This window comes from Zalophus californianus, chromosome 16 (assembly GCF_009762305.2).
Source record: "Zalophus californianus isolate mZalCal1 chromosome 16, mZalCal1.pri.v2, whole genome shotgun sequence".
NCBI lineage: Eukaryota > Metazoa > Chordata > Mammalia > Carnivora > Otariidae > Zalophus > Zalophus californianus.
This window is the reverse complement of record NC_045610.1, coordinates 58,377,102-58,392,909: the sequence shown is the minus strand read 5'-3', so window position 1 is coordinate 58,392,909 and position 15,808 is coordinate 58,377,102. Positions and strand designations below refer to the sequence as shown.

Below are 15,808 nucleotides of genomic sequence, written 5' to 3'. Positions count from 1 at the left end.
GAAGGACGGCCCGCCGGCACCTCGATCTCGGACTTGGGGCCTCCGGAAGCGGGAGGGAATGGATTTCTGTTGTGCGGTGGTATGTCATGCACAGCAAAGGGCTCGGCCCCGAGAGCCCGCGGAGGTGTGCAGAGACATGCGCCCCCGGCAGCCTCCACTCGGGGCCACGGTCTCAGCTACTGACCAGCTCCTGGGGCTCAATCTGGTAGGGTGAGATTCCAGAAGAGAAACTTTATTTCTGACAATACAGGAACGAAAGCCACTTGCGGCGCCATGTGGGGAAGCCTTGCCCCTGGCTTTCCACGTACACGCGGGCTTCCGAAGCCCCCAAACGCGGCGCCCCGGCATGAGGCTCAGCAGCCCCCAGAACCGCGGCGACAGCGGCTTCCTCCGCAAGGAGAACCGTGCCTCTGGGGTCTGGGAGAGGGGCACGTCCCCCCCGCCACGTTCGCGTTCGGACATTTATTTCAGGAAATACAGTTTCAACACTTTGTTATTTATACAAAAAGACGAATTTCTCAGGAGGCACAGAGCAAAAGGCCACTGTGGGACAGAAGCCAGTGAAAAGTCACGATCTGTCACGATCTGGCTACAGAGAAGGAAAGCGGGTCCGTCCCGCCCGGGGGGCTGCCCCGCGCCCTCGCCCCACCGCTGAAGCTGGAGGTGTCCTTCGAAATCTTGGTTTTGGCAAAAACACGGCAAGTCGGCAAGTCAATGGTTTCGCTTAGGGGTCCTTCCTGTCTCAGGTGGGGAGTGAGCACGCAATGCAAGGACATCGTACACACACGCACACGCGCACACGCACACCCTGCACAGGCCTGTCTGCATCCCCTTCCTCCCGCTGCTTGCAGACAGACGTGTACCTCCCCTGTGTCTAATCTCATGACCTGCGCCAGCCCCCTGGCTCTCCAGAAGGCAGGGAGAAGCACCTGCCTTCTGCCGTGCGTGGCTCGGACGGCCCCGGCTGCTCTCCCCGTGGAGACGCAGGGTGAGGGAGCGGGAGCGACCGGCCAAGCCCTGCTTGTAAAACCCCGGGCTGCAGCCCGATGAGGGGCCATGCACACCTGCCTCCTGACCTCTCCCTCTTTGGGGGGTGGGAGGGTGCGGTCTTTACGATGGGCTCTGGGATGCAGGAGCCCAGGAACATTTAGGGCGACGAAAAGCTTCTGGGGTCAAGGTCAGCGAGGCCTGGGCCAAGAAGGCTGAATGTGTACCTGGGGTGGAGCATCTTAGGCCAGAGATTTCTAAACAGACAGACAGACGGACGGACAGAAACACACTCTCCCAGTCACGAGGGACGGTGCAGGGCAGGCCCTGGGGTCACGTGGGCGGCTCTGAACAGGCCCGGCCCCACACAGCACGCCCCTTTCCCACACGGTCACCTCTTCCTCCCTCAGCTCCTCCACCAGATTCACCTGATTGGACCTTCCCCCAAAGCGTGGGGGTGGGCTGGAGTGGGGTGCATCTTTTTCCTTCCTTTGCATGCTCAATCAAATCCTGGGCGGGGGGAGGCGATGGAGAGATGAAGACACAGCTCCCTCTCTCCGACTTGTCCCCAGTTCCCAGTGCCGGTGACGGGGACAGCGGGGGAGAGAAGGCTGGCTCGTGGACGGCTGATAAAGGCACTTTCTGCTCCAGGACGGGCTCGCAGGTGGGCGGCAGGCGATGTGCCTCCCGGTGTCTAAGCAATTGGCAACCTGCATCTCATGGAATTAACTATTCTCCCCTGGGGGGGGGGAGGGGCAAGGGCGGGGGCTCTCTGAGTTACGGGTCTGGGCCGTGTAGAGAGGGGGCAGGAAGGGGCTCCGGGGCGGCCAGGCCAGCTCCCCTGCACAAGCCTGCCTCGATCAGAGGCTGGGGCCGAGTGCAACCCGGAGCTGGGCCTGCAGTTGGGGGGTGGGGGTGGGGGTGGGGGCTGGCACCGAAGCCGCGGGTCCCCTCCTGGCCGTGGCCCAGCCTCTCACAGACCTCGGGGACGGCCAGAGGGACGGCCTCCTGCCCGAGGCCCCACCCGGTCCAAGCCCCACAGTCAGTGGCTAAGAATGCACATACTCAGGAGGGCACACGTGATCTTGTTACTTGGCGGCGTGTAAAGGGGCAGAGAACGATGACAAGTGGAGAAAATTATATAAAATAAAATGGGGCATGTGGGTGGGCCTGGGGGTGGTGCTGGAAAGGACTGGGGGGCAGGGTCCCGGGGGCAGGGTGGGTCTACATCTCCTGGGCTTCGGGCCCCTTCTCCTCGACGCCGTTGGACATGGCATGGCTGCCCTCGTGCAGACGCTTCACCCGGTACGCTTCGAAGTGGATGCTGCTGGTGATGTCCTTGATGTTCTGCATGTGCGTCCTGGGGGGACACAGGGAGCTCACGGATGCTGATCCCGCTGGGTCGGACCCAGGATCCCACTGCCTGCCCCCCTTGCACCCCATGCCCCCTGCTTCGCTTTCAGGGGGCCCCCGGGAGGGCTTGTAAGGCCCAGCGAGCTGGCCCAGGCCTGGGAGGTGGGGCCGTCCCCATGGGGACCCAGACCTTCTCCCAACAGCTCTGTTATAATGCACGTGTCCCCTCTGTGTCAAGCCTGTGGCCAGTGCAAGGGTAGGGGCTGGGTGCACAATCAGAGGGGACAGCGCCGGCATGTCCTTGCTGCCATCGAGAAGCACCAGGCCAGTGGCCAGTGGGGGACCACCGGCCCCTTCCCCAACCCCTTCCCATCCCCTTCCCATCCGGGTGCTCTCCCACAGATTAAGAAGGCTCTTCACTTCCTGCTTCATTTCTACGGAGGTGTTTTAGACGATGGGCTTCCGAGGTCTTCCTGAGGGAGGACGGGCCAGCTGCTGACCAGGACCTCCGCCTGCTCCCCCAGTGCCCACGCTCCTGACTTAGGGCCCTGTCGGGGCCTTTAGGGGGCCAAGGCCGACACCCCACAGCCCTCTCTCACCTGATAAGGAGGTCCCGAAGGTAGGCAAACTCACAGTGGGTGGTGTTCTCAACTGAGGAGAGGAGACAAAAGGAGCTTTAAGGTCACTCGAAGCCCCTGCCCCCCGTAGTTCTGGTGCCAAGAGGACCCTGGGCAGGTGGGTGGTGGGGGCAGGAGTCACTGCCCCACAGGGGAGCCCTGGGCACCCACAGGCACGTAGGCCTGACCAGGCACCCGCCCTCCGGAGGGGTCCAGTCAAATGGGAACCAGGGGGAGTCTCCTGGGAAGAGCAGCATGTCCCACGGACCCTGAAAACGAGGGTGGGGGGGTGGCAATGGAACAAGGCAGGGACCGAAGGTGGCATTTCGAGAACCTATGCCCCCGCTGGGCATTCTCCCACACGCGTCACCATTTACGTCGAGCTCAGGAACCCTACGTTGCCGGCCACACACAGACGTCCAAAGCACGGGCTGCAGGGCAGGGGTTAGCTCTGGGGACGTGGGAAGACGGGGCAGGCAGGTGCCCCCAGGTGCCCCCAGGTCCCCTTGAGCGGCACCCTGGTGGTGGCTTGGGGCCGGAGCTGGTGGCAGTCTCCCTGTTCACTTTAAGGCTCTGCTGTGTGACTCATGTGCGTAATTACCCCGTACATGCAGACCCTTTAACAGGCGGCGAGTGGCGCCATCTGCACTGAGGCGGGCGGGCACAGAGGTTGAATGGAAAGGCGTCAAGGTGCAGGGCGCCTGCACGTTTAACCCAATCGTTTAACCCACGCACCTGAGACACCACTATGGCTCCTCTTCTGTGGTCTCAGGGAATCGGGGCTCAGAACGCAGGGAATGAGCCTATCTCCCCCGCCCCCACACCCTCCAATAAGCTGGCAGGCAGGGCTGGCGAGAGAAAGCCCCAGTGCCTCCACCTTGCAGAGCCCTGGGGCGCTCCTGATTTTATTCCAGCTGCGGCTTGCCTGGGTTCCACCCTCCACACCCCTGGTCCTCTCCCATATCCCCACCCACACGGGCGGGGCCCACACTACAACCTTCTGCAGACGGACTCTCACGTAGCATTGCCACCTGACATGGGGAAGCGGTGAGAGCCGGCAGGAAGAACAGAGCCCTGCTGCTTTTCCTGGCCTGGGGTGACTTATCCCGGCCTCTCTGACCCTCAGTTTCCTCTTCTGTAAAGTGGGGCTCAAATGTCACCTACCTCTCAGGGACGCGAGAGGACTCGATGAGTCAGTTAACTGTGTGCTTTCTTAACACCCCACCCTCCTCCTGAAGACGCCGGGTAGTTTCCGAGGAGGGGTAAACCATCTCAGGATGGCGCACACCAAGTGGGGGGAAGGTCAAAGAAGCAGGACCAGGGATGCGCGGGGCAAGAGCAAGGCAAAAGCGTGTGTTAACCAGGCTCGCCGGGGCGAGCACAGAGCGGCCCGTCCTCTGGTCAGTTTCGAGCGCACAAGGCCCCAGAGATAAAGAAAGAGCCGCCAGTGCGCTGGGGAAGTTCAGCTACACAGATGGGGGGCAGAGACTTCCTCCAGGTCCTCATGAAGACTGCAGGAATGGGAGACCCGCCCCCTGGCCACCGTCCCTACAGGCGCCACGGGGCTGTTTCTCACAACCAACGCCCGGTGAGCCTGCAGGCCGGAGCGGGCCGCCAGGGGGCAGCAGAGGCGCGTGCATCCCTGGGCTGCCCCCAGCGCTCTCCGGCATCCTCCCCACGGGCCTTTCTTATCTCGCACTTCTCCAACCTCGGGAACGGGCGCCTGCGAAACAGTTCCTAAACAGCCACATTTCAGGACGAGGCGGAGCCAAGGCAGACGAGCCCAGGTAAAGCCTGGTGGAGGACAGCCTTCATGGGACAGGATGCCGAGCGGTCCCCACAGAGACGCCCCTAAAGGAGGGGAGAGCCGCCGCAGGAGAGAGCCAGCAGACACGGGTGCAGAAAACACCATCCTGCACCCACCCCCCAGCACCTACGTGGGCGCCCCGAGGCAGGTCTGGGTACCGCGCCATGCCTCCCCCAGGCTTTAGCAGTGCAAGGGTGGGCCCTTGGGTGCCACAGCCTGGGCCTCTCTGCAGGAGGGTGCAGGGACAGCCGGGGGTGGGGGGGCGGGGGGGGGCTAAGCATGCAGCAAAATAATGCGTGTAAAGTGAGCCAGCATGGGGGGGGGGGAGGGAGGGATTGAGAGAGGGAGGAGAGAGGGAGAGACTGAGAGAGGGAGGGGGCTCACTCACTGACCGGATTTCACGGTGATCACTTTCTTAGAGCATCTGCTGCCCCCAAAGCTCTAAAAGTCTTTGAGACATTCTGTCATTTTTACTAAAGTCTTGGCACATAGTACCCATTTTAAGGATGGTGAAAGCTGAGGCCCTGGGGGATTAAGGGACTTGCCCAATTTCACGGCGGGAGGGCGTGGGGGCTGGTGAGCACCTTCCCGACCTTGTCCACACTGGCCCTCAGCCACGGGATCGAAGACAAAGTGGCCCATCTCAAACTACCCCTTCTCCCTCCTCTGTTCTGAAGAGGGAGGGCGGAACAGAGTGGAGGGGGAAGAAACGCCCAGGTGCAGCCCACCTTGGGCGCCACCACCCGAGGGGGTTCAACTGTGTCCCCCAAACCATGTCCACCCGCCAACTCCCTCGGGACTTGTGAATGGCAGCTTACTTGGAAAGAGTTTTTGAATTCACACTTAAGATAAAGAGCGTAAAAGGGGATGACCCTGGGTTTCGGGTGGGTGCTAAGCCAATGACAAATGTCCTTGTGAGGAAAAGACAGTCAGTCAGAAGGCTGAAGGCAGAGTGGGGGTTGGGGACAAGCCGAGCGACGTCAGGGATGGCTGACAGCCACCAGGAGAGAGGCCTGGAACACATTCTCCCTCAGGGCCTCTGAAAGGAACGAACCCTGCTGACACCTTGACTTCTGGCCTCCAGAACCATGAGAAGAAATTTGTTTCAAGCTGCCCAGTCTGTGCTAATTTGGCACAGCAGCCCCAAGACAAGAAGATGTGGGGGTCCCGGGAACTTGTGCAGGGGGCGGGCCGTCTGGTTCTCAGAGCTGGACAGAGCTATAGCCCAGCCCTGTCCTAGGCCCAGAGAGGTGGAGCCATTTGTCCAGGGTCACGCAGCACGGCCATGAAACAGCAGGACCAGAACCCAGGACTTGGCAGGACGCCTCATGGCTCCTTCCTTTCCTCTCTGGATACTGCCCTGCCCCCAGGAGATCGGGGTGAAGGGACTGCTCCATCAGCTAACGGCTGCGGGCCCTGGACAAGCCACTTGCCCCCTCCCAGTGGCTGAGTGAGGCAATGCAACAGAAGAGGTCCCAGGAGCACCCGGCTGAGGCCTTGGTGCCCAAGCTCCGGGCCAGCAGAGGCAGCCTGAGTTTTCTGATCTGTCTGGAGGCCCCAACAGCTTGACGATTACCTTCGATGGTGCCCCATTTGGTTTTCCGTCCAAGGATCCTCTTCCCATTCACTTGGTACTCGTGGTCACTGCCCACCACGGCGAACGGGATCATCTCCTGGGGGAGGGACAGGAAGCACTGGTCACATGTGTGCAAAGGCCAGTCCGCTCTCTGGGCCCCGGGGAAGAGCTGCCCTGAGCCCGGGGCCCCCCGGAACGAAAACCCTTGGCCTGAGAGAGCCACAAGTGGCCACTTGGGCTCTGACCCCCTCCGGCCCAGAGAATACGTTCTCATGGGTCAGGGCCACCCCACCCACCTCCCCAGTCCCAGAGCTGTAAGCGGGCTGGAAGACCCCGCCGTGTCGTCTAGCAGGAACTGGGGGGCCGCTGGGAACGGCATCTGGCCAATCCACTCACTCGGAACTTCTCATTCACCAGCCGGTCCTCGGAGTCCTCGTCAAACTCCTTCTGGGGGTACACGTCGATGCCGTTGGACAGCAGGTCCGCGGTGATCTGCGGATACAGAGGGGAGAGATGTGGGTGCCATTCACACAGCGAGCTGGACTGGCCCACCGGGGTCTGCCTGCGCTGTGACCTCCAGAAAGTGAGGGGGGCCCAGCCTGGGGTCAAGGGCAGGCTTTACAGGGCTGGTGACCCTGATACTCCAGTTCTCGTGCCTCCTGAGTGGAGGAGGGGCAGCTGCAGGCCTGCCTGCCAGAAGACACGTGCAGCCACCCGAGCCCCGAGCGTCTCTCTGTCCTCCCTCCCCAGCCCATCACACCCCCGAGACAGCAGCTCCGGGTTGTCGAGTTGTCCCTCAAGCTCCACCCAGATACCCTCTGTCACGGCGGGCCCCGGATGCTGCCCAGGACCTCCGAAGCCCAGGTGCACCTGCCTGCGTCAGGCCGTCACCACCGTTTGCGGCACCGGCTCCCCAACACGTGGGTACTCCCGTGCACAGCCGTCATCTCTGCCCTAAGCGCAGACCCACAGCTGTGTGCAGCCTGCTCCCTCCAGCAGACGCACGATGGGAAAGGCACAGTGCTCCCCTCAGCCTGCTGGGAAAACCCCCCGCACCCGGGCCCGGGGCCAAGGCCCAACGGGGGCGTGCGCAGCTTCGGGGAGTAGACCGAAGGGCCTCCTGGCTCTCACCCACCGGGGTGGAGGCTCTGTGGGGCCCGGGGGCCTCGTCCCGGTTGCCCAGGGGGCTCTGACGTGTTAGGAAGCCACAGCCCTGGGGGCGCCCTCCTGTGTGGACGGCAGCAGGGAAGGAAGATGCGGCCACCTGTCCCCTCGGTGGGGACCACCCCCTCTGGGCTTTCTCTTCCACCCGAGGAAGACCTGGCATGTTGTGTCTGACGGCCCAGATGGAGGTGGGGAGCCCTACCCGCTGTTTGAAGTAGACCCTCTCCTCCAGGGTCAGCGTGTCGGCCTTGGCGATGACAGGAACAATGTTCACTACTTTGCTGAGGCGCTTCATAAACTCGATGTCCAGGGGCCTGAGGCTGGAACAGAATGGCGTGGGTGAGCGTTTGGCCGAAGAGGCCGGAGGGATGGGGACAGAATGAGCGCGGCAGGGCTGCCTGCCTCTGGCTGGATGGAGCTGAGAAAGGGCCCTCGGGGTGCCCGTGGGGGCTTCCAGGTGGGGACACACAAGCAAGGCCAAGGCCGTGGGTTGCGTGCCGGCCAAGCCCTGAGCAAGGGACAGGAAAGAGGAAGAGGGCATTCCCCAGACAGAAGCGCCCCCGGGCTGGGCAGGAACAGGCTGGAGACCAGGCCGGCTCTGAGCACCGTCCCGGGGCAGGTGTCCTCTCAGAGAGGACATCGCTCACACGACTGCAGGGCTTCCCTTGGGAAGAAGAGAAGGGAGAAGCAGGAGGAAGCGCCCAGCAGCTCTGGGCCCACCCAGCCAAGCCTCCGGGACAGGCTGCTGTGCCAGGTGTCCCCAGAACCCGGCCCACGGCCCTGGCGTGCCACCCGCCTCCAGCCGGAAACCCGTCCTGAGCGGGCGCGGGGGCAGGATCGCAGGGCCCCTGAACGGCGGCCACCATGCTCCGCCTCGGAGTAGAGCTGCGTCTGCTCTTCCCACACGGCGAGAGTAGCGGTCACAGACACGGCCAGGGGTCTGAAAACTTGGACGGCAAAGAGCCACCCGATCACACAGGACGTGGCCCGCGTGGCACTTACGAGTGGCCGGTGGCAGGGATAAAGTACAGGCAGCAGTGGACGCGCGTGTCCGGGATGCGCTTCTTCCGGTTGATGTTGACCTCCTCCTGCAGGTATTTCTCATACTGGTCGTTGATGAACTTCATGATCGGCTGCCAGCTACAGGGGGAGGCCCCGTCAGCCCGCACCGGGGGACGGCTCCCGCCTGGTCTCCCCCGAATCCCAGCCCGGTCCTCAGCTTTCCAGTAGAACGACCAGGGGTGTGGGGCTTTCTAAGCAGAGACCGCAGCCTTCCCTGAGACCTTCCAAACCAGCCTCCCATGCTGACGCTTGACCCCGGGGGGCGGGGGGGGGGGGCGCGGGGAGAGGGGGACAAGATTCTCAGGGTAACTGTACGTTGGCCCAGGATTTGGGGACCTCTGAGGATTTAGCAGCAAGAGCAGGCCAGGAGACAGGCCCACGGGCCCTTACCAGTTCTCATTGTTGATGTGGTCCCCGAACCCTGGTGTGTCAATGACCGTCAGCTTCATGCGGACGCCCTTCTCTTCAATATCTGCACAGAGTCACAGTGCCCATGAGCTCAGGCAAAGACCCCAGAGCCTTACAGATACCTGGCACGGGCTAGGTCCTGCCCAGTAGGAACCTGACCAGCCCCACCCCAAGGTCCACTTGGGGTGCCCATGGGGGACCAGCGATGGCCCCCCCAGGTGATGCCAGGGAGAGGACCTGCCTCCAGCAGGGGCTGGTGACAGATGTGTTGGGCAGCCCCTGCCCGTGGGTTTTGGTGGAAAACTCAGGTGTCTCTAGGGGGCTCTGTCGGACCAGGGCCTGCAGGGGTCCTGGAGAGCATCCCTGACCCAAGTTTCAACTTGCCCAGCTCAGGACTCAGCACCCCTACACCCCACGTCGACACCCCCAGCCCCACCCTGGCACTCACCATGCGTGATGGACTTGATCTCAATGGTCTTGGGGATGCGTTCCTCCGAGGTGGGCTGCACTGACTTCCGGCTAATTTTGGACTTGAAGAGGGTATTGATCAAGGTGGACTTCCCCAAGCCACTCTGCCCTGGGGACAGGATGGGAGCCGGTCAGCGGGCCCTGTGGCTCAGCAATACCTGGGCACTGCCCCCCAGCACCCCACAGTGGGGGCCCCGGGTTGGGGGAGGTCAGGAGGCAGGAAGGGCTGGGATGCCCAGGCAGTGGCCCAGCTCCCGTGGTGCCTTGGAGCAGGGCAGGACCCAGAGTGCCGAAGAGGAGCTGAGATGCACAGCAGCCCCGGGGAGGCTGACTGGGGGGCCTGGGCCCCCCAGTGCAGCTCTCCTCTTCACAGCTGGACACACCGGGGTCATCAGGTTTGAAGGAAAACTCTACAGAGCCCCAGGACCACAGGAGGGAGGCTCTGCAAACCCGCCAGGGTCCAACCACAGCTAGGCCACCCCACGCTGCAGGGTTCTGGTCCGAAGACCCTGGGGCCGGGCTCATCTAGGTTGGAAGTGCTGGTACACTCGGCATACAAGGCCTGCAGCCGAGCAACCACGGGGCTCGGTGAAAAGCCACCGGGGCAGTTCCTGCTGGGGCAGGACGGGGGCCCCCAGACGGTGGGCAGCTGTGTCTCGCTGCCAGGAACAGCCAGCGGCCGGTCCCCACAGCCACAGACCCTGCCGCTGAGACTGACTGGCCAGCAAGCCCCCGGGCCATCAGGCCGCCCCCATGTGGCTCCCAGGCACCGGGGCCCCAGCAGTGTTCCTGGCCTTGCTGTGCCCAAACCTCACCTCACCCGAGCCCTCCCACAGCAGGAGGGCAGAAGCCACGGTGGGGGGAGGGGGGCTGGACTCAGCTGTGACCAGAAGGCCCCTCCTGCTCACAAAGGTCACGGATCTACAGCTGGCCTTGCTGTCGCTGCAGAACCCTAGGCTCCGTGCACAGTGCTCACCGCACTTGCGCTGGGCACTGTCTTAAGTGAGGCTGTTTAATGCCCTCGCATGCCCAGGAACCGTCACCATCCCCTCTGATGGATGAGAAAACCGGCACAGAGCCCAGCGTGGGGATGGGGACCCTGCAGCCTGGCTCCAGGGCCCCGCCATGACTCTCCACCTCGGGGTCCACACAGGGACTGCCTCACAAGCTCGACCCCACATGTGGAGCCCCAACACCTCACCCCTTCCCGGAGCTGCCCTATGCCATGCTAGCCAACATATTTTAAAAAATTAAATTACACCAATTTTCCGACTTTGACAACCTTGCAAGGAAAAGCGTGGGCTCCCAGGACGCCGTAGGTGGATGTCGGGAATCCCTGGGCCAAGCTGTCTACGTCCCCCTCAGCCCACCTGCTTGTGTCCCTGCCAGGTCAGCCCGGAGCTACGTCAGATGTCCTGGCCACCACGCCGGACATCTGGGAGATGCCGATGGGAACTTTAAAGCGCAAACCGCTAGTAGGATTATCATCCTTACCACCACCCCGCTGCTGCTTCTGCGACTTCCCCACTTCCCCAGGGCCCGTGGCCACGTGGCAGCCACACATGGTGTCTGATTTGTCCCTCCCCCTGGTCCCATTTTACGGATGAGTAAACCAAGACTGGGAGAAGCCCCAGGGAAGAGAGGACAAGCACCACACCACTGAGTCGCCGCTGAGTGGGGGCGAAGCCGGGATTCCACCCTGGGTCTGCAGACCCCCAAACAGACGCCCTCCTCCCAGCCCAGCTGCCTCCCTGCTGTGTGAGGGAGGAGGGGGACCAGAGCTCGGGCTCTCCCCTAGTGAGCAGAGTCCTTGGCGTGCCCTCTCTGGGCCTCACTGCTGCCTACAAAGTGGGGCACCCTCTTAGCAGGGCTTCTGTGAGGACCGAAAGGGCTTCGGGAACAAGAGGCTGCCCGGTGCTCCCCCAGGTCTGGCCCCCAACCTGATCAAGGTCGGGCTAATCAATGACCTCCCCTGGTGCCCCTCCAGCTCTGCTGGGGCCTCCAGGAAGCCTCCAGCCAGGCTTGCTGGCCGTGGGGGGCCGGCCCCACCCCTGAAGTCCATCCAGGGCTGAGCCACGGCAGGGTGAAGCCGCTGGTCAGCGAGTGGCCGCACTGAGCACCTGCCCGGCCGTCCCGGGTTCCTGCGATGGGGAGCCGAGGCCCCTCTGCGGCACGGATGGAAGCCGGGGCCCTCCTGGCAGGCACCCGGGCGCACACATGGTGCCACGCGCCATCCGCCCCGCAGGCCATCTGTGTCCACCCCCGTTCTCAGAGTAGCAGACTGAGCCCCAGAGCCCGCGGTGCGGGGTCCCGGCGCGGGGTGCGCACTCACCGACCACCATGATGTTGAACTCGAAGCCCTGCTTCATGGCCTTCCTGCGCATCTGCTCCAGGATGGAGTCAATTCCCACATAGCCGAAGTCCGCGGGGGCCTTCTCGTTCCGGGGCGTGGGCGCCTGCTTCAGCCCAGCGTCTCTGGGGGTGTCGGCCATGTCGCCAATGCAGCCAAGAGCTGCCTCAGGGGCTGTGGGGAGACCGGGGGGGGGGGAGCGTCAGGGGGTCTGACATCTGCAAAGCACCTGCATCCTCAGGTGGCTCCAACCACCACCCCCATTTCTCAAACAGGGAAACTGAGGCTCGAGACCCCTGCAGAACTCCCCAGACCTAAAGCCCTCCCCGCCCCCCGCCACGGTGCCCACAGAGCCCCACGCTCTCCACCAGTGGCCTACGAGGTGGTGTCCTTCCCTCGGCTCCAAGGCAGAGCTGACCCCAGCCCTCCTCTTCCCAGCCTCCATCCTGCCCCAGGGCACCCAGGTAGGCCCTCCCCACCTCCTTCACCTGGCTCAAAAGGCCCCCACACCTGCTACAGGACCCTCGGGACCAAACAGCTGAGTGTCTGGGCCAGCCTGTGAGCCAGGACAAAGGAGAGGACAGCCTTCTGAAGAAGGAAGGGAGGACCCGGGTATTTGTTGTCCAGCAGCTCCTGGGTGAGGTGTGTTCAGTCCCAGGTCCCACCAACAGCCCCGGATGCAGAGCATGCTCCTCCCGGCCCAGCGGTTCCCAGGCGATGGCAGGCAGGCAGGGCCCTGGGCCAGCTCCCCGCCCCCCACCCTGGACTGGGCCCAGGGGGCTCTTCTCTCTGCCTGGCACCTGTGTGCCCCACACCCACAGGTTTTGCTTTCAGGTCCATGGACAGGCAAATGGGACCGAGCTTCTAAGAAACAACTCAAGCTTCTGCGCTTTGCATATCAGAACCTTCCTCCCTTCCTCCCCTGGCTGTCCTGAGGAGGCCACATGCCCAAGTCAGAAACCTAGAGAAGGGGCGGCCAGAGGCACCCGGGGGGGACATGAGGGGCACTCCCCCAGTGGAGCTGGTCAGGGTGCTCAGGAGAGCATGGGTCCCTACTAGGGCCTGGCAGGAGCACATTGGCCAGGACCCGGTGCACCCCTAGACACACCACACTTGCCTGACACACCTCTCCTCGGCCAGCCCCTCAGTTCCCCTGGCGGCCTTCCCTGCCCTCAACCACTGAGAAGGACTGTCAGCTCCCTCCCACCTCCCAGGGATGCTCACGGGAAGAAAGCCCATGGTGCATCTTGACATCTCCCTGGGCCCCCTCGGCGAGGGGCTGGCTGGTTCCCTGGGTGTCAGCCCCAGAACCCCCTCTTCCGGGTGTGCCCTGGGGGCGCAGTGTCAGGCAGCAGGGCACAGGACAGGTAAACTGTTTCCACTTCCTGGGGCAGTGACTGGACTCTCCCCTGCAACGAAACCCTGGTGCCAAACCCCAGTGGGCCCAGCCGGCTCGCGCACCTTGGCGGCCAGACCTCTGCTCTGCAGGAGTGTCTGAGGGAACTGACCGTGGGGGCCAGCACCTTCTCCTTCCGCAAGGAGGATGATCAGCTGATAAATTCCAGAAATCGGAGTGTGGGTGGTTTCTCCACACAACGTCGCACAACGTCGCTCAACTTCCCCGTTTGCTCAGCCTGACAAAGCGCTGTAATTCCTACTTCACAGAATCGGGGGTCAAGCAAATAACAGAGCCCATGTAAAAGCACCAGGGACCGTCGCGGGTCCCCGCTGCCCACCCCCGCTCCCAGGCCGGGGATAGGCAAGGGACCCAGGAGGCAGCGATGACAGCCGTGGGGCCTCCTTCCAGCAGCGCCCGGAAGGCATGTGCCTCTGCTCCCTCCTGACTGTCCCCGAGCTCCAGCATCTTTAAATAAACAAAGACAAGCACCACATCTGGCCTTGAACATGTGGTTGTGGGGCTGCTTCCTGGAGACAGACATGGGGCCTTGTCTTGCAGGCCAGCAGCTCAGCCTGCCCCACGTGACCGAAAATTGCTTCCATCTGCCTGCGGGTCTGGGAGCCATTCGGTCCGGGCCTGGGCCACCCCCCGCCCACTCCCACATCCATCCCTCATCCCTTCCGAGCCAAACTGGGGGGAGGGGAAAGCGCACCAAGGCCCCTGGAACCCCCCTCCACTCCCTCCTCTGCTCCAGCTGTCCCCACCCCCTAGGCACCAACATCCACTGCAGAAACTCAAACCACAAAGCAAACATCCTGCCCACCAGCACCCTGCTTGAGAAATAACAATAAAAACTCAACAAGCCCCATCCTTCCCACCGACTGAGGGAAGGGCCTGGCCTTCGCACAGGTGGGGGGTCCCTTCCTGCCAGCCCCTCCTCTCCCTGCCCGGAGGGTACCAGTGGTGATGCTAGAGCCCCGCTCTGCCTGCTCTGCCCAGCCAGGAGGCAGGACCTCCACGCGGGGAAAAGCAGAGGCCCCATCAGGCAAACTTGCCTGGAGACACTTTCTCTGAAAACCCTCGCTTTCCACAGAGAGCCACCAGGGACCCGGCTGCAGGAGCCCCGGCTGCTCCAGCTGGCGGGCAGGGATCACAGAGACCATCTCCTCCAACACCGTCCCAAAGGACTTCTATGATGGAAAGACCCCACGCCCACGCTGTCTAAAGTATGGCGGCCACATGGGACTATTTTGTTAATTGTGGTAAAATACACATAACATGAAATTTACCATCAACCATTTTAAGTGCACAGTTCAGTGGTGTCAAGAACATTCACACTGTTGTGCAACCAATCTCCAGAACGCTTTCTGTCTTGCAAAACTGAAACTCTCCCCCCACCCCGCCCCTGCAGCCTCCGTTCTACCCTCTGTGAGTGTGGCTAGGGACCCCCATAAAAAGAGGAATCTTGCCAGCATTTGTCCTTTGGGAGCTGGCTTATTTCACTTAACAGCATGCCCTCAAGGTTCACGCACATTGTAGCAGGTATCAGAATGTCCTTCCTTTTTAAGGCTGAGAGTCCCTGGTGTGGCCAGGGCACATTCTGCGCATCCGTTTGTCCCTCGATGGACGCCCGAGTTGCTTCTGTGTTTTAGCTCTTGTGAGTAATGCTGCTATGAACACAGGTGTGAGAATACCTCGAGACCCTGCTTCCAATTCTTCTGGGTAACTCTCCAGCAGTGGGATCGCTGGGTCATACGGCATTCGTATTTTTAATTTTTTGAGGAACTGCCACCTGTTTTCACACGTGACTTCTGAGCTGGAAATGCAGCCGGTCCAACCGAGGAACTGAATTTTTCATTGTATTTAATTTTAATTAATTTACATTTAAAAAGGGACACAGGGCAAATGGTAAAGATACTGGACAGCACGGAAGTCTAGTTCAACCTACTTCTTTTGTAAATGGGGAAAATGAGGTCCCCAGATTTGTTTTTTCCCCCTGAAACGCCATCAGAAGCAGCTAGGCCAACATGCGATAACCTTCACGGCATTTATTCAACCCCGAAGCCTCACATTCACTGCTGTGCCGTGTGATGACCGTCCATGTCCCCCCAGACACACCGTGAGCCCCAGGGAGCATGGTAGTTGGCCTGGGTGGATCCCCCCTGTACATCCAGAGCTGTACAGGGAGGGAACACTCAATCAAGACCCGTGGAATGACTGGGGTCTTGGGAGTGACCCTTGGTGCAGGCTGGGTGGAGGGCTCTGCGGTCCCAGGCTGGCCCACAGCCCTGCCACGACGATGGTCAGACCTGTATCCAGTCCACTTCCCCCGGTGACCTCTCCCTGGGGCTGGGGCCTCACCCTCTTTCCCAGGGCCCCGCACCTGAATTTGTGTTTCCTACCCGAACTTCATGAGATGCTATTAATAGCAAAGGGATGTTCCTCACAGCAAAGGAAGTTTCACATTTATGTCCCAGATGACTCTCTCTGCACCCTCATCAGCTAAAGAGAACAAGAGGGAGCCCCATTTTTTTAAATATTTATTTCAGAGAGAGCATGAGCAGGAGGGGCAGAGGGAGAGAGAGAGAATCCCAGCGGATTCCATTCTGAGCGTGGA

At 62.0% G+C, this 15,808-nt stretch overlaps 1 protein-coding gene across 8 annotated transcripts in view; it reads right to left on the bottom strand.

The window, feature by feature from the left end:
• Positions 1-211: 211 nt before the first annotated feature.
• SEPTIN9 (septin 9) overlaps positions 212-15,808 on the bottom strand; it is a 151,976-nt gene continuing 136,379 nt past the window's right edge. For all 8 annotated transcript variants that reach the window (XM_035724514.1, XM_035724513.1, XM_035724516.1 and 5 more), the window contains 9 exons: positions 11,775-11,966; positions 9,423-9,551; positions 8,957-9,038; positions 8,507-8,644; positions 7,707-7,824; positions 6,737-6,832; positions 6,341-6,437; positions 2,940-2,991; positions 212-2,347 (listed from right to left, as the gene is read on the bottom strand). In XM_035724514.1, coding sequence (XP_035580407.1) covers positions 2,212-2,347; positions 2,940-2,991; positions 6,341-6,437; positions 6,737-6,832; positions 7,707-7,824; positions 8,507-8,644; positions 8,957-9,038; positions 9,423-9,551; positions 11,775-11,966 — 1,040 coding nt within the window. In that variant the 3' untranslated portion in view covers positions 212-2,211. The remainder of the gene's footprint in view (positions 2,348-2,939; positions 2,992-6,340; positions 6,438-6,736; positions 6,833-7,706; positions 7,825-8,506; positions 8,645-8,956; positions 9,039-9,422; positions 9,552-11,774; positions 11,967-15,808) is intronic.